The 25,187-nt window shown below is 37.8% G+C and overlaps 1 protein-coding gene across 1 annotated transcript; it reads right to left on the bottom strand.

Annotated features, from left to right (window-relative positions):
• Positions 1-4: 4 nt before the first annotated feature.
• washc5 (WASH complex subunit 5) lies at positions 5-23,522 on the bottom strand. Its single transcript, XM_060861882.1, has 29 exons — positions 23,484-23,522; positions 21,561-21,760; positions 21,328-21,473; positions 20,085-20,169; positions 19,907-20,007; positions 19,539-19,731; positions 18,680-18,832; positions 17,601-17,714; positions 16,521-16,692; positions 16,021-16,148; positions 15,680-15,809; positions 14,285-14,397; positions 13,015-13,181; positions 12,507-12,582; positions 12,303-12,413; positions 12,023-12,163; positions 10,918-10,998; positions 10,735-10,836; positions 9,384-9,563; positions 8,730-8,854; positions 8,479-8,641; positions 7,935-8,037; positions 5,589-5,668; positions 5,205-5,308; positions 4,960-5,089; positions 3,312-3,408; positions 3,046-3,199; positions 778-865; positions 5-266 (listed from the first exon to the last, which is right to left on the bottom strand). The coding sequence occupies exons 2-29, from the start codon at positions 21,741-21,743 to the stop codon at positions 210-212; spliced, it is 3,477 nt and encodes a 1,158-aa protein (XP_060717865.1). The 5' UTR covers positions 21,744-21,760; positions 23,484-23,522; the 3' UTR covers positions 5-209.
• Between the last annotated feature and the right edge of the window lie 1,665 nt (positions 23,523-25,187).

Genomic DNA, 25,187 nt, shown 5'->3' with positions numbered 1-25,187 from the left:
CAACGATCGCTACATTCATTTCAGCTGCATTGGGACAAAAGAAAAAAAGATGAAACTTTACAGAGGAAAAAGTTACACAGTAGTTAACTTTTTAATAACTAACCAATTGTTAGTCGTTTAGGAAAAAGGCAAAAAAACGTTAACACAAACGATGAATTGGCAAAATGTGTTAATGTGGACAAAAAGAAATAAAAAAAAAAAAAAAATCATTACAAAACAGTTCTGAATTCATCAAAAATTAAACTTGGGATGTGAGCTTCCACCACCTGCAAAGAACAGAATGAATCTAGTAGGTGATTTTTATTATTCAATAGTTTATTATATTAAATCATTTGTATAATCAATCAAACAGCAGCACTTCTTTAACCGCTGGCAATATCGAATTTTGCGCGTAATGTTTATTAGGGCTTGGATTTATGTTTATATTCTGAATAATATATTCTTATATATTTGCATTTAACATTGATGGAAGGAGTCTCCAGTGTCACTGCTAAGTTTTTTTATCCTAGAATTAAAGTCTCGCAGATGGAAGACGTTGTGCTTTATATTATTTCTCTGTAAAAGGCAGCGATTTTATCGAGAACGCGAGAGTAATTCGTAGAAGTTCATCCTTGTTAAATGGAACTAAAAATGGATAAAAATGATGACAAAATCACTTTCACTCCTTAATTGAATTCAATCTTAATTGATACGTTATATTAAATCAGTTTTCATCACTGCTTAGAATTCATTTGAAATTTTCACTGGGTTTTGTTGGTTTGTTGTTTAATAACTTACCTTTCTGGATAGCTTTGTGTAGCGTACATAGTCCTCCAGGAACATCAGCGCTCCTACCACGTCGGCTGGCATCTCAGGGATCTTCTGACTGTGTTGCAAGAACAAGCACTGTTAATTAGTTCATTTTTAACAGAAATATATTTTAGTAATTCATGTTTAACTTCTCTAGATAAAGCAGCAATGAACAATTTTTGTAAAATCCATCTTGAACTTTTTTTTTAATAGTAAACCACCCTTAATGCAAACTGGCTAAATCCCAAACAGCTTTCTGCTTTCTGTGTGTGCGCTTTCTTTATTTTATATTTTTAATATATTATACAGTATATGGCTGACTACATAGTGCACTGCTACGGAGAAGACACTAAGAGGCACGGAAATCCATTACTTGCATGGAAATTTACTTTTTGTTATTTGCAAAAGAAATAAATAATAATAATATATATATATATATATATATATATATATACACACATATATATATATATATATATATATATATATATATATATATATATATATATATATATATATATATATATATATATATGTATATATATATATATATATATATATAATTAAATTTTTTATGTGTATGTATTTTATATATATATATATGTACATACACATAATATATACATATATATATGTACATACACATATAAAATACATACACACACTGTCCACTTTATTAGGAACACCTTTACACCTGCTTATTTAGGCAGTTATCCAATCAGCCAATCACATGGCAGTAGCAAAATGCATACAGTCATAAAGATGCAGATCAAGAACAGCTAATGTTCACATAAAATATCAGAATGGAGAATAAAAAAGATATCTGATCTCTGTGATCCTGGTTGCCAGGTGTGCTGGTGTGAATATTTTAGAAACTGTTGATCTGACAGAGGGGGGACACGGTGGCTTAGTGGTTAGCACGTTCGCCTCACACCTCCAGGGTCGGGGTTCGATTCCCGCCTCCACCTTGTGTGTGTGGAGTTTGCATGTTCTCCCCGTGCCTCGGGGGTTTCCTCCGGGTACTCCGGTTTCCTCCCCCGGTCCAAAGACATGCATGGTAGGTCGATTGGCATCTCTGGAAAATTGTCCGTAGTGTGTGATTGCGTGAGTGAATGAGAGTGTGTGTGTGTGTGTGTGCCCTGCGATGGGTTGGCACTCCGTCCAGGGTGTATCCTGCCTTGATGCCCGATGACGCCTGAGATAGGCACAGGCTCCCCGTGACCCGAGGTAGTTCGGATAAGCGGTAGAAGATGAATGAATGAATGAATGATCTGACAGAGCAGTAGAGATTACAGAGAATGTTGTGGAAGATAAATATCGTCGCTGTCGGGCGGAAACCTCGTATGTCCAAATTTGGTCAATTTCATATTTTTTCACATATCGATACTATTGGTCAGTCCCCACGTGGGTCTGTTATTTTTACAAGTTATTAACCAATCTAAAGTCTTGAAAATAGCTTGAGCGCAAATCTCATAACTCCATTGGACACTTCAACTGTCCACCTCTTCCTCACTCCGCGGGAGAGCTTCACGGCATATTTCTCCTCAAGAAGAGGATCACGAATCAACACGTCTTCTGAGGTAAATGTCTTCAAAACACTGGGCTCAAAGAAAAAAAATCTTGACCCCCGCTAGTTCTGGTGCTCGTCTGAGGACAGGAATTTAGCGCAAGACAATCCACTGTAACGCGGACTAAACCCTGTGCACTGCAGATACGGCGTTTTTTAATTTCCTGAATAATAACGGTTTTGGAGATACGAGGTTTCCGCCTGACAGCGACGATATATCCTTGTTTATGGGAGAGATCAGAGGCGAATAAACAGACTGGTCCGACCTGAACAGGAAGTCTATAGTAACTCAGATATGCTAGGAGATCAACAGTTTCTGAATTACTCAAACTAGCAACCTGCTACGATTAAGATCAGGAGATCCGCATTCTGATGATTGATATAAACATTATCTGAAGCTCTTGATCTGCATCCGCATGATTTTATGCACTTCTCTGCTGCCACATGACTGAATGATCGGCTATGTTCCTAATAAAGTGGACAGTGAGTGTATATAAAAATAAACAATGTCCTGCATTTATTCATTTCATCCTGACCGAAGGCTAATTTGGCCAGAAAGATTACAAATGTGTGTTTATGAAATTCTTATGAAATTATGAACATTTACATATTCTGAAGATTAGAATTCATTCGGAAAGCCCTGATGTGCATAATACGATGACGTATGTTCATATGTTCATATCAGATACCTGGTGCACTGCTCCATGATGGAGCGGATAAACTGGCCGATGAGAGCCAGGAACTGCTCGGTGTATCTGGAGTGAAACTGTTTAAGCAGCGTCAGCAAACCCAGGACGAGAGGAACCCAGTCCACCGGATCAGCCGCTCTCCGGCAGGTCATTCCTGTACAGATATCACATCACTGATCAGTCAGGCTTCCAGGAAGAACGCTGACCTGTTTTACCTTATTATACGCATGTATTAATAATCAGACGCTCTTTAATAAATGTGGAACCTTGTTTTTTAGTGTACTGGAGTTTGGGCAGCTGGGCGATGAGAAACAGAAAGTTGACAGTAGGGAAGTACGGCAGGCGCTTGGTAGTGATATAGATCTGTGTGTAAAAAAAAAAAAAAGGTTTAGACAAATAAATGACCACAAAAAAGATGTTATAGAAAGAAGTTACAAATCCAGAAGCCTCATTTGTAAAAATATTTGTAATGATCATTAATGAGAGTTAATGAGAATAGTGAATGTGAATGTGTGATATTTGTTTCAATATCATTTTTATGAATCCTTTTATAGGCGATATATCATACAAAAAGCATTCATAAGTGTTTCGAAGCTGTCTTGATCACAGAAAGTAAATATCTGGTCAAGTTCAGGTTCAATTTATTTGCATCAATTCATATTGTCTCAAAGCAGCTTTACATGAGTATAGAATCAGAATAAAACATTTTAAAGCTATCCCTAATAAACAAGGTTGAGGCAACGAGGCAAGGAAATCTCCCTGAGATGATATGAGGAAGAAACCTTGAGAGGAACCAGGCTCAGAAGGGAACCTCATCCTCACTTGAATGACAAGTTCCACTATTTTATGCTCCATTGGTCGGGTATTATAGATGTTACCGATGTGACTGGGGTTGTGGAAGCTCAGTGGTTAGTAGGTTCAGAAGGTGGAAGGTGATCCTGGGGCAGTTAAGGCTCTGTGTAAGTGATCAGAAGCCCCAGCATGGCCAAGCTGCCACTGTTGGGTCCCTTGAACAAGGCTTTTATCCCTCTCTGCTAGGGCTGGGCGATATGGCTGAAAACTGTATCACGATATCAGTGTTTCATATCGGTCGATATCGATAATTATTTATATTTTTTATGACTTTTTTAAAATAAGGACCAGGAGAAAAATATATTCCATTTAAAGATTTTTATTTTAAACCTTCCTCTGATCGTAATCCCCTCAGTTATTAAGACAGAAATGTCAACAAGCAGGAAACCTCAAATAATTAAAATGTAAACATAAGTCTAAAGTCACAATGAACATTTAACAATTATCTCTTAACATTTAAGGTGCAAAATGAAAAACTGCCATACTGGCGAGCTGACTTTTCCTCTTTTATTTACAATTTCCTCGATTGCTGCGGCTCATTTTCTTATCAGTCGCCGGTTACTGAAGAGGAATCCAGCAGACCAGCATGAAACAACGATATGGTGCAACCAAACTTGATACAGCTAAATGATTGGTTGTTAGCGTGTCACTCCCTACGTTGCTAGGTTACCAGAGAGCGAGTGCCTTTGTTAATGCAACCAAACTTGCTTGGTTGCTTGAAGCAAGTTTGGTTGCATTAGTAGCGATTGCCGAGAGTAGGGCTCGGCGATAAAACGATAACGATATGTATCGCGATAGACACGTGATTGATATCAATAAAAAATATTGAACTTTTATTGAACACATTTTTTATTGATATCGATCACGTGTCTATCGCGATACATATCGTTATCGTTTTATCGCCGAGCCCTACTCTCTGCTCTAGCTGGCTCTGCGCTCTATCCCAAAATCCCAGCACTACCCTAGTTGCCCTTAACCCTCAACTGCTCAGGTGTATAAATGAGATAAATAGAAGTCGCTCTGGATAAGGTGTAAAATGTAATGAAAAAAAAAAAGACTGACTTTGTTCAGTGGGTTGTGTATCCCAGCTGCTTCCAGATAGGCAGTGAACTCATAGAGCAGGGTGTTGTCCTCTTTCGGGTACGGCAGGCTCGGGTCCTGGTAGTGAGCTTCAATATCAGCAAGAAGGGATCTGAGAAAAAAAGAAAGAAAAAAAATGAGAAAACAAGACACTTCTTTTTGATAAAGTAAAAAAAAACTATAGAAAATATCATGGAGAATGACTGACATAAATGCAGCTAACTCACTGGTTGAGATTCACCAGAGCTGCTGCGAGATGTTTGGAGTCAAACTTGCAGGAGTAGTTCAACTCATTCGCTATCTGTAACCTGAGGATCTGCATCTGACCAACCTGTAACACAAACACGGCTCATCGCACCATTCAGCCTCCTAGTGGAAGTCTTATGTTGCTATGAGCTCTGCTAAGTGTCATGTGGCTACTATATATAATTCTATGATTGTATTATTATTCTTTTCCAAAAAAATTACCTTGTACCAAATCAAAAAGGTACAAAAATAGCTCTCACATAAAAACAATTTTAATTAAATATTACTTTTAATGAAAAATTTCCTTCTCTTCTTTCTCTCTCCGACTTTAAGGAGTCGCTTTAATCGTGCGAGATATTGTTTACCTTCATAATGGACTCCAGATATGCTGGCCAGATCTTCTGTGTTTTGGCTACAGCATTCGTGTACACTTTACTTGCTGTGGCTGCATGAAAAGAAGACAAATAAATCGTTTTACTACGAGCTGCCACTTTGGTGTAAAATCTCTCTGATGTAACATGAAGCTCTAAACATCTGATTACAGAATCAAACTGATGAATAAAAAAAATAGCTTAATTATTGTAACTTATTACTGTTGAACACTTATTTTTTTAAAATATTGCTATAATTTAAAAATGTTCACTGTCTGATTCACACCCACACACACTTACACTTTTAAAATTTAAAAAACTTTTATTAATGAATTTGTTGATAGCAATGTTGTAATGTAACGGAGTACAAATACTTCGTTACTGTACTTAAGTAGAAATGTCACGTATCTGTACTTTACTTCGCTATTTAAATTTATGTCAACTTTCACTTTTACGCCACTACATTTCCTAGATAAAATGTGTACTTTTACTCCGCTATATTTCCACTAAGCGTCTTCGTTACTCGTTACTACAAAATAAAATCAGAAGAAATGTGTGCGACTGCAATAAGGGAGGTTTGGCGAATCACTGCTCCTAGATTGCGTTACGCTCCGCACGCTCTACGGAGAAGCACAGGGACGCGCAGCGTGCACGCGCAGTCAGAGCTGGAGGCGTTTATCTATAACGTTAACCGTCGGAAAGCCGCAAAGACGGCAACCAAAAGCAGTGAAATGTCACTATTCTTATTACCAGAGTTGTAGCACAAACAAAATATTAATGCAAACAATCCATTCAATACTAAATAAAAATAACATTTATTGATTTGGTCTTTGTCTTGTAAATATTTTTTATTAAATGACTGCATTCATTGGACACACTGTTTGTAGAGAATGCACACATACATGAACTGATCTGATTCAAGACCGGCATCATTACATCATGCATAAAATTTTGGTGTCCACTTTTGCCATTTAATAATACCGTAACTTTTGGCTTACTATGTAGTCATATAATATATAATATAAAACTCTTCTTGTTTTAAATTCTCACTGAGGGCTAAAACCCCCTAAAGATGAGACCCTAGAACCGCCCCTGATCTTATGCCTACCGAAAATCACTGCAATTTTACTTTTTACTTTTACTTCAAATACTTAAGTACATTAAATATCAGAAAATGACTTTTGATACTTAAGTACAGTAAATATCAGATACTTTAAGACTTTTACTTGAGTAATATTCTAAAACGTAACTTTCACTTCCAACAAAGTCTTTTTCTAGTACGATACTTGTACTTTTACTCAAATATTGTTTTCTAGTACTTTATACAACACTGGTTGATAGCGTTGCCCTGTCCTTCTCATTCAATAGCTAATTGATAGACTGTTCATAACTGTCAGGTCTATCCACGCTTCCAGCTTTGTTTCCCAACAAGAACGAGCCCTGAGTCCTGACGTCTCCAAGCCTTACATTATGGGGCTTTTTACACCTGGTCACATGCGTTTTCTGTGATCAGACAGCTATCCGATGGTAAAAAGACCAGGTCTAAATGCCCTCCGAAACGTTTTTGAGACGGATATAAATCCGATCATTCAAACCACTTCAGGAGGAGGTCTGGGACGCATTTCAGATGAAACTGGACAGGTGTAAATGAATGTGGTTGTTCAAGCCACATACGTCAGCGCTATACTCCTCCCAAACGGACGTACGTCACTCGCAAGTGATCTTTCACCCAGGTGTCTCGTCGGGTCTTAAAACGCACCGCTGCCCCCAGCGAAAATGCAGCAAACAGTAAATGCTGTTTTTTGTAGCATAAACGTCGTAACGAGTTTTTTAGTCTTCTTTTTGATTGCGTTCTGAAAACCGCATACACCAAAGCGTGTTCCATTTCAATTACCCCGGAAATGAAGTAAAATATATTTGCATTTTGGGCGGGAGTAGAAAGATCGGATCGATATCCGATTCACCAAGACGCATTTATGTGGCCTAATGTAAACGGAACAGTTTTAACAAATCAGATAGCTATCGGATCAGAGAAAACACATGAAGTGACCGGGTGTAAAAAGGCCGTAAGTGATTATTGCCTTTTCACTGATCGCTGACCTGTGCCTGTTCACCTACCATGAGATACATGGCCTTACATTTTGGACAGTTATCCCCAGTGTTAATAAATCATGCTAACCACCAACTGCGTCCATCTCAGCATCTCTGTCGTGGCGTGAAAACTCTGAGTTTTAATTTGCAAGCTAACAATCAATTAATTGTGAATGCACTTTGTAACTCTATAGCATAGTATACATTATAAATCTTATTGCGTATTTGAAAATGCAGAAATCCACCTACCCACAATGCCTTTCACCGGGTTCACAGCGTTGAGCAGAGCTTTAAAAATGTCAACCACGGATTTGTCCTTGAGGACGATCTTCTGAAGTACAGTCAAGAAAGTCTGAAGGGGAAAAAAAGCATGGCACAGCATGACTTCTATCCATCCATGCATTCTCTACACTGTTTATCCTACTGGGATGTGGGGAGCCTGTAGACTATCCCAGGAGACTCTGGGCATAAGATAGGGGACACCATGGACAGGACGCCTGTCTATCGCAGGGCACAATTGCACACGTACCCATTCACATACTTTGGTCAATTTAGAGATGTAAAATCAGACTAAACCACAGGTCTTTCAAATGGGGTGGAAACCGAAGAACCTGGAGGAAACCCCTAAGGAACAGGGAGAACACACACAGGGCGGAGACGGAAATCGAACCCCCAAAATTGGAGGTGTGAGGAAAACCACCAAGCCTTTTATTTTTGTTAATTGTCATCATATTTTTGGAAAGCAAGTTTTACTGAGAAGCAAGGATAATAATTATTAACTATCAGCACACACCTGTAGCTCCTTGACGATCATAAAGCACAGGAGCCGGTCGAGTCCGTTCAGGCCGAACGTGCCCAGAGTGTCCTGGATCTCTGAGAACAGCCTGTTATTGGTCACTTCCTGGTGCGTCTTCATGTCATACCAAGTGTTCATCTGATCTATATAACACGTTGCTCTAAAGAAAGAAGACAAATGAGGAAAATCGCTTGAGTATGAATAGCACTGTGATGGTAAACAGTATGAACTCATTAATTTGGACTCACTTCGGATCAGTGATCCTCAAGATCTCCCTGCACAGACGGCCGATGAAGGTGGCCGACTCGTCCACCGGAGGGTATTTGGGAATCGGGATGTGTGTGGATTGGTAGATGCTCTGCCAATCTTGTATCTGAAGAACGAAATAAACCCATTGACATATGAGCACTGTTACAAATGCAAAAAAATTATTTAATACAGATGAAAAGAGCTTTGGTGTGTCACATCCTTTTAATGTGAGTGTTTATTCACCAGGAAATGTTCTGCCACTCGCAAATCCTCCATTAATAAACTTTAATTTTTAGCCTTTGGTATTAAAATGCCATGACAAATTTGGATCAAAATTTAAATTCCTAAAAGTTAATCTAATCTAATATTAGCGCTTTTCTTAGAAAAAAACGCAACATAACCAGCCCCGAATTTCCATAAACCCTAAAACGAGGTTAATGAAATGCAGATTGAAAACAAACAAACAAACAAACAAAAAAGAGCCCTGAGAGACAGGAAGGTAAACAGCCGTTTATAAACAGCAGAAAGCAGGAAAAAAGTGTTAAGCTACTATGCAAAAACAAGAAAAAAAGAAAGACAGACAGACAGAAAGACAGACAGACAGACAGACAGAAAGACAGGCAAATGTAGCACCGGTAAAACAATGGAGAAACCTTGGTCCTGAGGAAGCTGTTGCACTCCTGCTCTACATTGTAGTTGATTATGCGGGACACTTCCTCCTGCCAGATCTTCAGGCCATAGATGCTAACGTAGTCTTGAATGTACTCGAAGGAGCGATAGAAGCCGTCCATGGTGGCGGCCATTTCCTTCAGCTTGGGCATCAGCTCGCTGGACTGGAAAAAAGAACCCATTTAATATTTGATGCTGTAAAGGTTTATTGTATATTCTATGGTTTTCTACCGAGCAAGCCGAGCAGCCGACGACCCTCCTTGAGGATAAAGTAAGTTTACTCAATCTATATTCTAACTTATAGTCAAACACAAAGTAAGTCTAGTGTGTTGTGTATTTTAAGATTAATGAATCATACCTGCAAACTCACAAGAGGTGAAAAAGGTGACAAGGTTCGAAATAAAAATCCCCCCCCCCCCAAGAAAAATTGAGAACTTAAAATGAAGCACTCTGACAAGAACATAAAGGGAAAAGACAACATTTGCTTCAAGTGAAAAAAAAGCACTTGTATTAATCCTATTTTTACCAAAATTTCTTGGAAATAATTTTTCTCTGTACAATTTGAGTGCCTTGGAACCTTAATAAATTGATGAACACAAATATCGCTGTTTCTTTTGTTTTTTTGGCCGCCACAAGCCTTTCAAGTGGCCGTTTTCGTTGTTTAGCGATGTGTCTCTTTATTGCTTTTTGTTCGTCCTCTGCGGCTTGAAGTGAGGGACGAAATAGGTGATTGCCTTATCTTGCTTCTGAATGCTGATTGGTCAAAAGACGCGAGGATGATTGAGACGCGAGGCGGCATCTGCTTACTAGTGCTTCACACTCCAGTCCAGTCGGTGGCGGTGAATGCACCAAAAGTTGGTTTGCCATCCGCCATAAAAAGTCATTAGAAGTTAGAAGTAGAAGTCATTAGACAGATGGTATACTACGCTGCGTCCAAAACCGCCGCCTAAGCACTACTTCGCCTAATTATTGGATGGAAGTAAGCGGTTTCGGACGCAGCTGAAAGAAAAAAAGAGGTGAAAAAAAAAAATAAAAAAAATAAAGATAAAATAAAATAAAATAAAATAAAAACGCTTCGGATCTACACGATTCACACAAATGACATATTTTGATTAAAAATGGCAAATTTCGCCTAAAAGCGACTAGTTTGCAGGTATGAATGAATGTGTTTATTGAGGAACCGACAAACACAAAACTGTAACAAAATATTACACATTTTCTTAAATAAAGAATCATCCGTATTTATATTCTGAATACAAATCATGTGTAGACCAGTGACTATCATAGAAAGACACCAAAAAAAAGACCAAACAAAAACTTGAGTCGTGTTCTTACTTTAGCTTTAGGATTAAAGATGAGGCCTTTGTGTAGAGATAAAGCAACACGTTTTACCAGCTCCTTCCTTATTCCGTCCTCTAGCAGCTGCTTGGGGTCCACCTAAAGCCATGCAGGCATATATCATTTTGTCTGTACAACATGGTGGTATATTTAAGTACAACTTCATCGAGTTTTAGAAACCTTAATGATTCCGACAAGCGTCGTTTTCATCATCAGAATTCCCTCAGTGAAGATCGAGATGGCATGGGTGAGTTTGGCAACCTGACAGAAAAAGAAGAAATAATTGGTGAGGGTTAGGGGTTAAAGGTAAAGGGTAAAGGTAACTGTCGTTATTAGGGCATAAGGGTAAGAGGTGAGGGTCATGGTTAAGGTTTTAAAGGGGTATTGGTCAGTGTTAAGGAATAAGGGTAAGAGGTGAGGGTCGGGGTTAGGGGATAAGGGTAAGGGGAATAGGTCAGGGTTAAGGAATAAGGGTAAGGTTAAGGGTCTGGGTTCAGGGATATGGGTAAGGGGTATAGATCAGGGTTAAAGAATAAGGGTAAAAGTCGGTGTTGAGGGATAAGGGTCAGGGGTATAGGTCAGAGTTAAGGAATAAGGGTAAAAGTCGGTGTTGAGGGATAAGAGTCAGGGGTATGGGTCAGAGTTAAGGAATAAGGGTAAAAGTCGGTGTTGAGGGATAAGGGTCAGGGGTATGGGTCAGAGTTAAGGTACAAGGATCAGGGTTAAGGGATAAGGATAAGGGTAAGGGTAAGGGTCAGGGTTAAGAAATAAGGATAAGGGTCAGGGTTAAGGGATAGGGGTAGGGAGTAAGTGTCTGCATTAGGAGATAAGGTAAGCGGTAAGGGTTGGGGTAGGAGATAGGGGTTGGGTATAAGGGAAATAGGTATGGGTCCTAACTCTTACCCTTACTCTTTATCCCCTAATAAAGAGTAAGGGTCAGAGTTAGGAGAAAAGGGTAGGGGTTAAGGAATAAATGTTAGGGTATAAGGGTAAGTGGTATAGGTTAGGGGATAAGGGTAAGGGTTGGGGTTTGGAGATAAGGGTAGTGGTTAAGGAATAAGTGTTAGGGTATAAGGATAAGGGGTATAGGTTAGGGGATAAGGGTAAGGGTTGGGAGATAATTATAAAGGTAAGGGTCAGGATGAGGGTATAAAGGTAAACGGTCATGGAAAGGGTATAAGGGTAAGAGTAAGGATTATGATTAGGGTATAAGGGTAAGGGAGTGTTCACTCATTTCAGTAAAATTAAAACAATATACGTATAGACACCACATTGCTTTATTCACCTCGTAGCGTGCATTGAGCTGAGCATAATCCTTCAGCTTGTCCTTGTCCAGCCTTGTAGGAACCTCCATGATGTCATGTATCTGCAGCTTGATGATTTTGGCCAGGGAGGTAAACATGCTTTCAGGAATGATCTGCAAAACCTGAAGATATGAAACAAAATAGTTTGAGCTAACCTGCTAATATTGCTAGCGATAAATGAAAGCTGGCATTACCATTAACAGAGTAGCAGGGCTAGAAACAAGCAAACTATGTGGAAATAACGTTAACAGCCGGAGGTACCTTTCTGACGTAGGCCACCAGCTCTCCGGAGTAGAACTGTGACACGCTGAGCAGATCAGAACTGTTGGCCTGATTAATGCGCATTAGGGGAAGATCCAGAGCTGAGGCCAGCTGTTTAAAGCAGATATTGTGAAGCTCAATTTAGATGTGTATTATTTACTATTATTAGTTAAGCATAACTTTCAACATATTTGGAAGCCGTACCTTCAGAAACGTTGCTCGCAGCTTGGTGACCATGGACGGGCTGGCTCGAATACTCTCCTGCATGATGGAGGTGAAACTGAAACCATAAAAAGCGAAAAAACAAAGTCAATAGTTTAGTGAAAATTTATTATGTCTTTATGTTACTGGAAATGCCGGGAAATTATTGTTTCGACCTAAAATTGCTGACCTCACCTTTAACTCAGCTACACAAACACAACATTGATATCTGTTGTTCATCTCACTCTTCAAATCAAAACTGTATACGTATATGACACTTAGAGGTGTTGTCCTTGCCAGCTCTTTTCAGTTCAGAGGCGACAAGACAACTGTAGCGCAAAGCTTTCGTAAACGTTGCTTTGTTTCCTTCCTTCTGTATCTTTGCTGTCAATCTGAAAAGTCGTCTATTTTACATTTTTAACAGCGGCCCTAAAATATCTGTGTAACTCCTGTGTAACTACATAGATCTGCTTTCTATCTGTGCAGCTTTCACTGCGAGAACAGAAGTTACCTGTCTATAAGTTGCCAGGCATATGACAAATCCCCCATGATCTGCATGGTGATCAGTACTTCCTCTTTAATGTTGATTGTGCGAATCATTTGGTGCAGGAACTTGCGTGTGTCAGCCAAGAACTGACACACCTGCAGGTTAGACTCCAGCTGGTGGAACTCTTGTACCTGAGCACAAGACAACAGAAGAAGAGCTTACCAGAGCTTCACCGGAGGTCACATGGTCTGTTTATTTCGGAACGTAATGATAAAAAAGTGTAGAGTTTTGCCTTAAATGTGGGGTCTCCGATGTTTGAGAAACGCTTCAGAAAACCGAGTCGGGCCAACAAACTAAACAAAAATCAAAATAAAAGTGTAGCCAATGAGCAGAAAGGGGCGTGTCTTTTTTAATATGGGTGGAGAGAGTGTTCAGTGCGCATGTGTGACATTAGCAGAAAGCGGTTTTAACATTGACATGGAGGATAAAAACAAAGAAAGAAAGCGAAGAAAGGCTTACGATAAGGTAAGAAGTAGGACGTGTTAATATAGGATCAGCTTTCCAGCGCTGGAGAGAACTGAAGGAGCAGGAAGTTGGTGCATATTCACAGATTGGAGTTTCCCGAGTCAATAACTCCTGAGCTAAACGCTGTTACTACACAAATAACACCTCTTTTCTATCGTAGTAATGTAGAGACGCAGCTACAACCGCGTTTTGTGTAGTAACAGCGTTTAGCTCAGGAGTTCTATGTTATTGACTCTGGAAACTCGAATCTGTGAATATGCGGCCAACTTTACTTAAGACGCCGAGGCGCTTTTTTCCTTCTCGATAGGTGATTAACGTTGGTTTTGCTTTGTTACACAGAACTAATATATGCCGTCTTTTGCATGATTATGCTTGTGTGTCATTTTTGCTTGTTTGTTTATCTGCAATCGTATTGTTCTTCCCTTCAGCTATGATAAAGACATTTCTTTCCTGGGTTATGTATGTATGTATGTATGTGTGGGCCGAGCTATCAATACAGGGGTGGGACCCATTTGGGTTAGGGGCGTGTTTGTTTTGGTGATTTCAAATGTCAACATTGGCTTTCAAACATCGGAGACCCCACCTTTAAGAGTTGTTGTAATAATGGTAATTAATTGCTGTATTAATGATCAACAGTAGAGTAGAATATTAAAGTTTCTATGTAGTCTAGAAGTTTCTGTACAAACAGATGAATAATACAATGTGACTTACTTAAATAAATAAATGCAACTGTTTGTCCTATCTAGCTTTATAACAAACCAGCACATACTTCGACTAGAGCCTGAATGAGCTGCACCGTCTTCCTCCCTGCTGCTGTGGAGTCTTCGTAGTTCAGGGACTCGATCTGTTTCGAGATCTCTCTGAACCAGGCCTGCAGGTTTTCTGTGGAAGCAACAGCAGGACATAAAGAGGATTTAACTTATAACATGCGGTATACAATTCTTTACCACTGCACTGTTGAATTCGTGATTCTGATCGGTCAGGAAGTGTTCAATCATTTTCTCTAACAGCAGCTCTGAAAGTAGTTCCGGCTGCATGACGAATCACAGGTTTAGATTAATACGCTAAAGGTTTCAAAAACGTTCCTGTTTCTATAGCAACAGCTCAGTCGCATGGAATTTGCTAGAATAATAAACATTGAGTAATTGTATTATTAGTGTTATTGTTGATATGGTGAAGGTTTCTGTGAGGAAATTTTGGTGTTTATGGTGTCAGCGATACGGAAAAGATTTCCAGGAAAATCTTTAGCAATTTCTCAGTGACAGGACAGCTGTTCCTGATAAAACAGTTTACAGCTGCTATAACGTCAGCGATAACTGGAACTAACTTGTTTTGTGGGCATTTCCAAACTAATAAGAATAGCTATAAATATAGATTAAATAGAAATGTATTATTAATTGTATTCCTTGGTAATCTGCTGCAGTATAAAAGGGAATAAAAAAAAGCTTTGTGGTATGTTTTTAACTGGACAATAATTCTCCTTCGAGCTAACTCGGCATCATCACGCCACGTCGTCGTAATTGATCATCCAATAACCGCACTGTGCTGTTTTATTTCTTATGTCGATGTTCAGACTATATTATTATGATTATATTAATATACATTCTCAAAGAAGAGGTTCTGAGGAAAAGGTTATGTCATGCCTAAGTGCTAGTTAGATTCTACAGACAACACTGATGGTATTATTAATAAATGTAGAACAAAATTGTATTATTTCATATCATAAGTGAAAGTGACATGACGTACAGCTAAGTACGGTGACCCATAATCAGAATTCATTCTCTGCATTTAACCTATCCAAAGTGCACACACACACAGCAGTGAACACACACACCATAAACACACACCCGGAGCAGTGGGCAGCCATTTATGCTGCGGCGCCCGGGGAGCAGTTGGGGTGGGTTCGGTGCCTTGCTCAAGGGCACCTCAGTCGTGGCCGGCCCGAGACTCGAACCCACAACCTTAGGGTTAGGAGTCAGACTCTCTAACCATTAGGCCACGACTTCCCCGGATATGTTCGATATGTTTACTGATTACATTCTCATTTCTGCTTAACAATTAAATCAACAATTTTTTTTGTTAATTTATAGAAAATGCTGCTGATGTATTTAAAAGCTCCCAAAAAAAATGTGTGTTCTGGTTTAAAAAAAGCATCAAACCGAACCGTTTTTCTCCACCCTGGTGAGAGGCTTGACCCCTGAAAACACCTCGGCAAGTTCCATCATCCTCTCCGATCCCTCTTTCTTATAGCTCTCCCATTTCAGCTGTTTTTCTGCCAACATCTGCTTGAACATCTGGATAATACAAAAACAGCATGGCGAAACAGATGTTGCTGAATTAGTAAACATCAATAGACTTATTTCTGGTAAATCGGTGTATTATTTTGAAGCTCATGATGAGCAAACGCGTGACCTTTTTTATGTCAATTAAACAGTGAATAAATTGTAATGGGAAAGTGTGAGATAAAATTGCAAGATGAAAAAAAAATAACCTCAAAAAACTCACTTCTTTGAGTATGAACTCAAACTGTGCCGTGTCCAGGAGCAGCTGAAATAAGATCTTGGGTTTGTATTTGGAGTCACTGATCGCTTGATCTTTGATCTGACGCAGTCTTTTGTTGTTCGGATCATAAACTGTAAGACATAAGATGAAGATTACGATCTATAAAAATGACCACAAAGTGTGAATTAAAACTATGTTGTAAGAGGAAGCGAGGTGATAAGGAGAAAGATGTAGATGGAATGAAATAAAAGAGAATAAGTGAAAAGAAAGAGAAAAAAAAAAATCAAAAAAGGAATCAAACACTTCATCAGTATTTTCCAGCGAATCAAATAATGTGATTTGAGTCAGCGATTTCTCAGATGTTCACTATTTGAATCACAACTATATATTCTGTATCGTTCTGTTGTGATAAAACTCTTATAATGAAGTAAATAATTTATAATTCATACGAATCATTCCTTCATTCAAAAGTTTCATATTAAATAAAGAGGCATGGCTCAAACCTGACTCTGCAGTGTGCAGCATCAGCCAACGGATGGCGACGTTGCAGTCACGCAGGCAGTTGAGCAGTTTGGGGATGTTGTCCAGGACGATCTCCTCCCTCAGGAAGCCTTCCTTCAGCAGCTGCTGCACCTGCGGCCGCAGACTGTCCACGCTGGAGGCGTAGCGAGATGCCTGCAAATACGTCCTCACATTTTGAGATGCAACTTCAACTTAACTTTCACCACTTCTTCATTCACGCAGCAACATCTCCGTTTTATTATACGAGAGCCTCATGCGAGCTTTTATCAGACAGTGATGTGTATGCACGTGTGAAAACAACTAAAATTATCCTCTAAATTCAGCTCTCTTTAAAAAACTAAATAAATAAATACAACTTCCAGGTAATTTATTCAACCTTTTATTGTTATTATTATTATTATTATTAAACTAAAATTAGAGTTAATTTATTATTATAAATAATTCATATTAGTTCTTACTATTTATTAGTACTATAAAATCACTATTAATTTATTTATTTAATTATTTTTAGTAGTATCATTATAATTATTAATATATATTTAAATGAACCTCTCAGAGGAAAAGAAACGATTCGATTCGTAATCATTTAAATCTAAATAGAAGTCCTAATATTATTATTATTATTATTATTATTATTATTATTATTTTTACAAATAAACAAATGCTTGAATTCATATATGAATATAAATAGAACAAAATATTCTGTAAATATAAAAAGAATATCTTTAGTAACATAAATCGAATTTAAATATTTTTGTGAATGAGTTTATTAGAGCACAAAGTTTTAGATAAGGAAAAATAAACTATACACCAGTTTGAGTAAAAACTAAAGAACATTAAGATGTTTATCTTTGTTTACTTACACAGGCATATTGTCTGAAATGTAATACTTAGAGTTAAAAAACAACAGCATACACAACTAGAGACATACAGACTAGGACTTTCTCTAATAACACTTACATCCTGTATATTCTGTGCAGTTGTGTGTGTGTGTGTGTGTGTGTGTGTGTGTGTGTGTGTGTGGGACTAAAGCGTCTAGCTGCTGTTGTGTGTATACACACCTGCTCCCTGATGTTTGCTGCATCCAGGGTGTAGTTGAGTGCCGTCTTGGCTGCTTTATAAGGCTCCCACGCCTCCACCAGGTTCACTGTGATGCCCATGTATATACTGATCACCTGATCATTCGACATGAGAACACGCAAGCAAATCATTCACAGGTGATACAAACGTGTTGCAGGTGTCTGTAACGTCACATGTTGGCATGTCAATTGAAATGACATGAAACATTATAACAAGTGTGCAAGGATTCAATTAAATGTTATAAATGTCTGATATTGACTTTAAAAGTGAAAACACTCAGGTGTCTCCATCTTCATACATTCCTTACTTCCAACCTTCATTCCTTCATCTTAGTCTTTCATCCTTCCTTCCTTTCCCCTTCCATGCTTCCTTCCTTCCTTTCACCTTTCTCCCTTCCTACCTTTCTCCTTCCATGCTTCCTTCTTTCCTTCCTTTCCGTTTTAATGCTTCCTTCCTTCCTTCATTCCTTCCTTCCTACCTACTATCCATTTTCTGTACCCGAGTGCTGTAGAGGACGTACCGACATCATCACAAATCACACAAACTCACAACCACACAAACTCGCACGCGTCAGAAAATCAAGATGACAATCAGCCAACGAAACACGTCTTCAGACTGGAGGAGGAAACTGGAGCACGCTGAGAAAACCCCAGAAACACGACGAGAACATGCAAACACAGAGCGGAGACAGGAGATGAACTAAACGAGGCGAACTTTACGCTCTGACCACTAATCCACCGCAAAAAGATCTTTACAATGCAACCAATACTATAGTTAATAGCACATGTCAGGTAGTCTCTTTGTTGCCTGGCAACACACAACGCTCTTTCCATCTGTGGTTCCTTTGGGAACTATTTTCTGTGTCATTTGCATGATATTATTTTATTGTTTATAGAAAAACAATATACATCATCAGTTGTGCTGTTGTACTGAATATTCATGTGCACTGAATACTCTTGTTTGTGTGCTCATTTTTAACGCTCGCACTCCTACAATAGAAACACATGTAGTCACAAGTCAGCTCTGTGTTAGTAGCTTGTCCTGCTGTATCACTGCTTACCCAGTTATCAGGGAAGTATTTGTCCACGATCTCTCTCATCTTGGCCTGCTGTGTATGTAAGATGGAGGGACAGAAGTACAGGCAGACGTACAGCATGGCTGCTTGCGTGGCCAGCGCAGTGCTGCGGTGCTCCGGCAGCGGATATGCAGAAACCTGAAAAGCATCAGCACAGGAATCATGTAGAAATGTACAAAACACATGGATAATACACAAGTGTTATAGAGAGAGAGCTCTTCAACTGTTACACAAAAAAATAATAAATGCACATACGCTCTCTAAATAAGCAAATATAAAAACACAGATAAAACTAAAATCCCTAAAATTCCTCTTTATTGAAAAAAAAAGTGAATTTATTCAACATTTATTATTATTATTATTATTATTATTATTATTATTATTAAACAAGTTCAATCCTCTAAAGTACTAATTCCAGTCATTTAACTTAAATAATTAATTTGTTTCTTCAGCTTCTTCTTCTTATTATTAATACATAATAAATAATTTAATTAATATATAAATAATATCATTTTTACATAATAATATAAATATAAATATAATAAATTAAGAATAAAAAAAGATAAAAAAACCCTATAAAGATTAAAAAAAAGCAAAGAAAAAAGAGCTAACATTTTTTTTAAACAAAACCTACTTTAAAAGAATAATCGCACAAAACATACAAACCCTCACAAAAAAACAAACAATCTTCTTTTGAAAAACAAAACCACAGAAAAAAATGTTTATTAAGAGAGAGAGAGAAAGACCCAACTCCACACACACACACACACACACACACACACACACAAAGAGAGAGTAAGATGGTCTGAGTTTAAATGACATGCAACGTGAAAGTGTGTCGTGCCTGGTTGTAGATGTCGTCGGAGCGCAGGCGGCCTATGACCATGCTGATGAAGGAGGAGCTGATGGGGACTCTCTGGAAGTAGCTCTCGGGGTAATTATTGGGCCGTTTAGCCCCGGGGTTACTGGAGTAGCCGGTGCTTCTTAAAAGTTTACAGATATCATCCAGATTTGAGTCTGCTGATGATCGAGCAGCACTGTGTGGAAAAAACAACAACAGACACCATGAGTTTTATAGATATCATGCCAAAAAAGTTTCAATACAGACCTAATTTCACTAATGTATCATGGAGAGATGAGCGTACATCCATTTATTTACTATCTAATCGTGAGAAACAGACAAGTCAGCAGACAAGTCTTTTCCATCCTTACCTGTATCTATAATAGGACACCAGCATCCTCTCTCGCACTTCTCCTTCTATTTTCTGATCAATAACTAACAGCATGACGCCGTACAGATACAGAGCTTCACACTGAACAAAAGGAAACGACAATAAGATGACTTTTTAATACATACACCTCATTTTAATAAGACTTTCATTTTAAATACCAAAAGTTGCTTTCCATCTTCATTGAGCAGGACTGTTTCCAGAGTCTGCTGAATGTAGACGCCTTCATTGAGGTCATCCAGGTATCTAAAAGGCAACATAAAATTATTATTAATCTTATTCAGAAAGCTTTTTGGTTCCTGGGTCCACTGTAGATTCCTGATGTGACTGTTCATGGAGGATATGAGTAGGACCTGACAAGTCAAGTCAAGTCAAGTCAAGTCAAGAACTTTTATTGTCATTTCAACCATATATAGCTGTTGCAGTACATAACGAAATGAGACGACGTTTCTCCAGGATCATGGAGCTACATAACACAAAGACAGGGCTAAAGACTTGTAAGTAGTCTTAGCCACATAAAGTGCAACTGTGCAACTTGGTGCAAACAGTGCAGGACAAGGCAAACAAGACAGACAAGACAGTGCAGGACAAAAGACAGTGCAGGACAAAAGACAGTGCAGGACAAAAGACAGTGCAGACAAAGTTACAAGACAATACAAAAAGTACAAAAAATGCAATACACAAAAGACAATAAACAGTAAACAGTAACAGAAACGGCGCCGACCGACCAGTGTATATACTGTATGTGAATACTGAATGTTCAAACAATATTTCGTGCAGTAACATTAGAATGAACACAGTTTCTTAGCAGCAGGTCCTTGGGATAATATATAGAATTATGCAAAAAACAGCAAATGACTGAAATATTGTATAGTATGTGCGAAATGGCTGAGATATTGTACAATATGTGCAAAAACGGCTGAAATGTTGTTCAATATGTGCAAAAATGACATGGTCTTCTGTACTTGTAGTCTTTCTAGTCATGTTTTCTGAGATGCTTTTCTGCTCATCGTGGTTTGTACAGAGTGATTATTTGAGTTACAGTGACGTTCCTAACAGCTAGAACCAATCTTGTTCCTTCTCCTCTGATCGTTCTCATCAATGAGGTGTTTCTTCCCAAAGAACTGCTGCTCACTGAACGTTTTGTTGCACCGTTCTGTGTAAACTCTTGAGATTGCTTTGCATAAAATCCAGCCTGTCCTTCACCAATAACCATGTCAAAGTTAAAGTCTGAGAGATCACACTTTTTTTTTACCCATTCTGGTGTTTGATGTAAATATTAGATGAAGCTCTTGACATGTATCTACATGATTTTTGGCAGATCGTTGGCAAGAATGTGCAGGTTTACAGGTGTTCCTAATAAACTGACAGATAAGCACTTATCTCATAATTCAGTTTTCTCACCTTATTAAGTCCACAGCGTATTTATGGACACTTTCGAAAGCCAGATAAAAGCGAGTTAATATTTCAATGTTGTTTTCCCGGAACTCCTCGTCCAGGTCCTGAAGTTCTGGCTTGGCCTCAAGCTTGCTCTCATAGTACTCTGGACCCTGATGTTTCACACACAAGCATTAAAACACGTCAAAACAGCTTTGCATTTCTTTCTGCAGTATTTTTAGTGATTAACAAGAGGCAACCTTGAAGTAGCTGAAGTCGCAGATGATGTCTCCATATTTCTGCTGGTCGCTTTTGTCTCTGAGTTTGAAGACAACGGGGATGAAGTCGGAGAGGCGCAGCAGCTCAGCGATGATGGCGTTTCCCCGGGACACGATCCTGAGGATGGCCTGGCCACATAGGTTATTCTCGGCAAGGAAGTCCATCGTGGCGGCAACAGACCCTGGGAAAACATCCGACAGGCTCGACTTAGATGATACTAGCTACCATTGTTTTCATAAATTTTACTACTACTAAGAAAAAGAAGAAGAAGCAGAAGAAGAAGCAGAAGAAGAAGAAGAAGAAGAAGAAGAAGAAGAAGAAGAAGAAGAAAAAAAGGAGGAGAATGTGAGGAAGAGAAAAAAGATTATGATGATGATGATGATTGTGGTGGTATCGTTGAGAAAGAACCTGCAGAAAAAGTGTTAAAATAGAAGAAGAAGAAGAAGAAGAAGAAGAAGAAGAAGAAGAAGAAGAAGAAGAAGAAGAAGAATGTGAGGAATAGAACATTGTGAGATGATGATGATGATTGTGGTGGTGGCCTTGAGAAAGAACCTGTAAAAACAAGTGTTAAAATAGTAGTAGTAGAAGAAGGAGAAGAAGAAGAAGAAGAAGAAGAAGAAGAAGAAGAGGAGAAAGTGAGAAGGAGGAGAGAATGTGAGGAATAGAAGAAAATTGTAAGATGATGATGATCATTATCATCATTATCATCATCATCATCATTATCATTGTGGTGGTGGCCTTGAGAAAGAACCTGTAGAAAAAGTGTTAAAATAGAAGAAGAAGAAGAAGAAGAAGAAGAAGAAGAAGAAGAAGAAGAAGAAGAAGAAGAAGAATGTGAGGAATAGAACATTGTGAGATGATGATGATGATTGTGGTGGTGGCCTTGAGAAGGAACCTGTAAAAACAAGTGTTAAAATAGTAGTAGTAGAAGAAGGAGAAGAAGAAGAAGAAGAAGAAGAAGAAGAAGAGGAGGAGAAAGTGAGAAGGAGGAGAGAATGTGAGGAATAGAAGAAAATTGTAAGATGATGATGATCATTATCATCATCATCATCATCATCATTGTGGTGGTGGCCTTGAGAAAGAACCTGTAGAAAAAGTGTTAAAATAGAAGAAGAAGAAGAAGAAGAAGAAGAAGAAGAAGAAGAATGTGAGGAATAGAACATTGTGAGATGATGATGATGATGATTGTGGTGGTGGCCTTGAGAAAGAACCTGTAAAAACAAGTGTTAAAATAGTAGTAGTATAAGAAGGAGAAGAAGAAGAAGAAGAAGAAGAAGAAGAAGAAGAAGAAGAAGAAGAAGAAGAAGAGGAAGAAGAAGAAGAAGAAGAAGAAGAAGAGGAGGAGAAAGTGAGAAGGAGGAGAGAATGTGAGGAATAGAAGAAAATTGTAAGATGATGATGATCATTATCATCATCATCATCATCATTGTGGTGGTGGCCTTGATAAAGAACCTGTAGAAAAAGTGTTAAAATAGAAGAAGAAGAAGAAGAAGAAGAAGAAGAAGAAGGAGTCGAATGTAAGAAATAGAAGAAAATTGTAAGATGATGATGATGATGATGATGATGATGATGGTGGCCTTGAGAAAGAACCTTTAGAAACAAGCGTTAAAATAGAAGATAAAGAAGAAGAGCATTGATACAATCAGTTTGACCTTTTATTATTATTATTATTATTATTATTATTATTATTATTATTATTCTGCGTTAATAACACTGTGTCTGTCACTAAACCCGGACTAAACACCAGTTTACTAAAACTAAACCCACTTGATTCTGATTCACAGGCAATCCGCAAAACCTTAAAGTAAATAAAAGACTAACTGTAGTGATATCTGTGTTATTTAATCTGCGGTTTGTATTAAAATGTTTAAATGGATCAGTAGATTTGCAGCTCCACAACTCACCCTGTCTACTGTGTTCCTCTTCCCAATGACTGTCATGTGATAACACTTCCGTCACTGAAGAAAAAAAAACCCGCTCACCAAAATAAAAGTCTTCAGGATCGTTTTTTTATGTATGCCTTGATTTTGGCCTTGTGAGAGAAGACATTGTGTACAAAACAAATCTTCCTTGCTGGTACGACATAATGTTTGTGGATTTTGGAAAGAGAAAAATTTAAGAGACAAATTAAATTTAATCCTGTAAAAAAACAAAAAAAACACATATATTACAAATATAGTTGGCTAATGCACAGAAATATGTTACTCATGTATACATCTCATCTAAATAAACAAATAAAAATTTCCCTCAAGTTAAAGTTTATAAAAAAGAAAAAAGAAGAAGAAGAAGAAGAAGAAGAATGTGAGGAATAGAACATTGTGAGATGATGATGATGATGATTGTGGTGGTGGCCTTGAGAAAGAACCTGTAAAAACAAGTGTTAAAATAGTAGTAGTATAAGAAGGAGAAGAAGAAGAAGAAGAAGAAGAAGAAGAAGAAGAAGAAGAAGAAGAAGAGGAGGAGAAAGTGAGAAGGAGGAGAGAATGTGAGGAATAGAAGAAAATTGTAAGATGATGATGATCATCATCATCATCATCATCATCATTGTGGTGGTGGCCTTGATAAAGAACCTGTAGAAAAAGTGTTAAAATAGAAGAAGAAGAAGAAGAAAAATTTAAGAGACAAATTAAATTTAATCCTGTAAAAAAAAAACAACACATAAATTACAAATATAGTTGGCTAATGCACACAAATATGTTACTCATGTATACATCTCATCTAAATAAACAAATATGTTACTCATGTATACATCTCATCTAAATAAACAAATAAAAATTTCCCTCAAGTTAAAGTTTATTAAAAAAAAAAGTTAAATTATGTTAGTAAAAACAAGAAAAAACAATCTGTCTCAAGTGACACCTGTTTAGCGCCTGTTTTTAGCAAGTAATGATTGAAAACATTAGCCAAGGCTAACTAGCAGAAATTTTATTTCTGATTTGGATTATATGATAAATAAGCACCGTTTATACCAAGATAGTAAGATAATATTAGCTAAGTGATAACTAACAAGAGTTTTGTTTCTAATTTCTATGTTAGCAAGCACGACAACTCACTATACAAACTAGCAGAATGCTAAAAGCTGGCTACCAGTCACGGTGTCTCGCAAACAAACTAATTTGCAAATCTCATAATAGTTTGTTAATTACAATTACGTTCTTTCCTTTTGTTTTTTATAATAATTTTCCAGGTTTTGAAAAGGAAATGAAACTGCAATGAGATTGCAACGACATGACAAGTTAGATTAAACGTTATTGTTCGATATTTAGGTAGCAATATTATTCCTTACATGTGGGCAATAATAATGATGTATTATAATTACTACTACAGAACACTAATATTGTGCTTCCCTTAAACTTCCCTGAACATTTCTAACATTAAGGTTATAGAGTGTCTACTTTGAAAGGAAAAGATAAAATATGACTTGCATTAGAGACACGGTTTCAATGCAAAGGAAAAATTTGCATTGAAATTTTCATTACAAATGATTTACTTTTGCATAAAATAATCATACATTTCATAGAGCAACGTTTTAATGGTTTTTTTCGCCTCAGGTACAAAAAGTCCTTTTGAGAATCGCCCTTATATACACATCATAAGACCTTTCAGCG

Source organism: Tachysurus vachellii, chromosome 25 (assembly GCF_030014155.1).
Source record: "Tachysurus vachellii isolate PV-2020 chromosome 25, HZAU_Pvac_v1, whole genome shotgun sequence".
Lineage (NCBI taxonomy): Eukaryota > Metazoa > Chordata > Actinopteri > Siluriformes > Bagridae > Tachysurus > Tachysurus vachellii.
This window is presented reverse-complemented; position numbering and strand designations above follow the sequence as displayed.

Excerpts from the sequence above, each read along its gene's own strand:
- washc5 (XM_060861882.1), bottom strand. The coding sequence starts at position 21,743 with ATGGACTTCCTTGCCGAGAATAACCTATGTGGCCAGGCCATCCTCAGG. Across the intron at positions 17,715-18,679 it reads AATACTTCCCTGATAACTGG|GTGATCAGTATATACATGGG; the intron begins GTAAGCAGTGAT and ends TCGAATGATCAG. Across the intron at positions 14,398-15,679 it reads CACCAGGGTGGAGAAAAACG|AAAACCTGCAGGCCTGGTTC; the intron begins GTTCGGTTTGAT and ends TTGCTTCCACAG.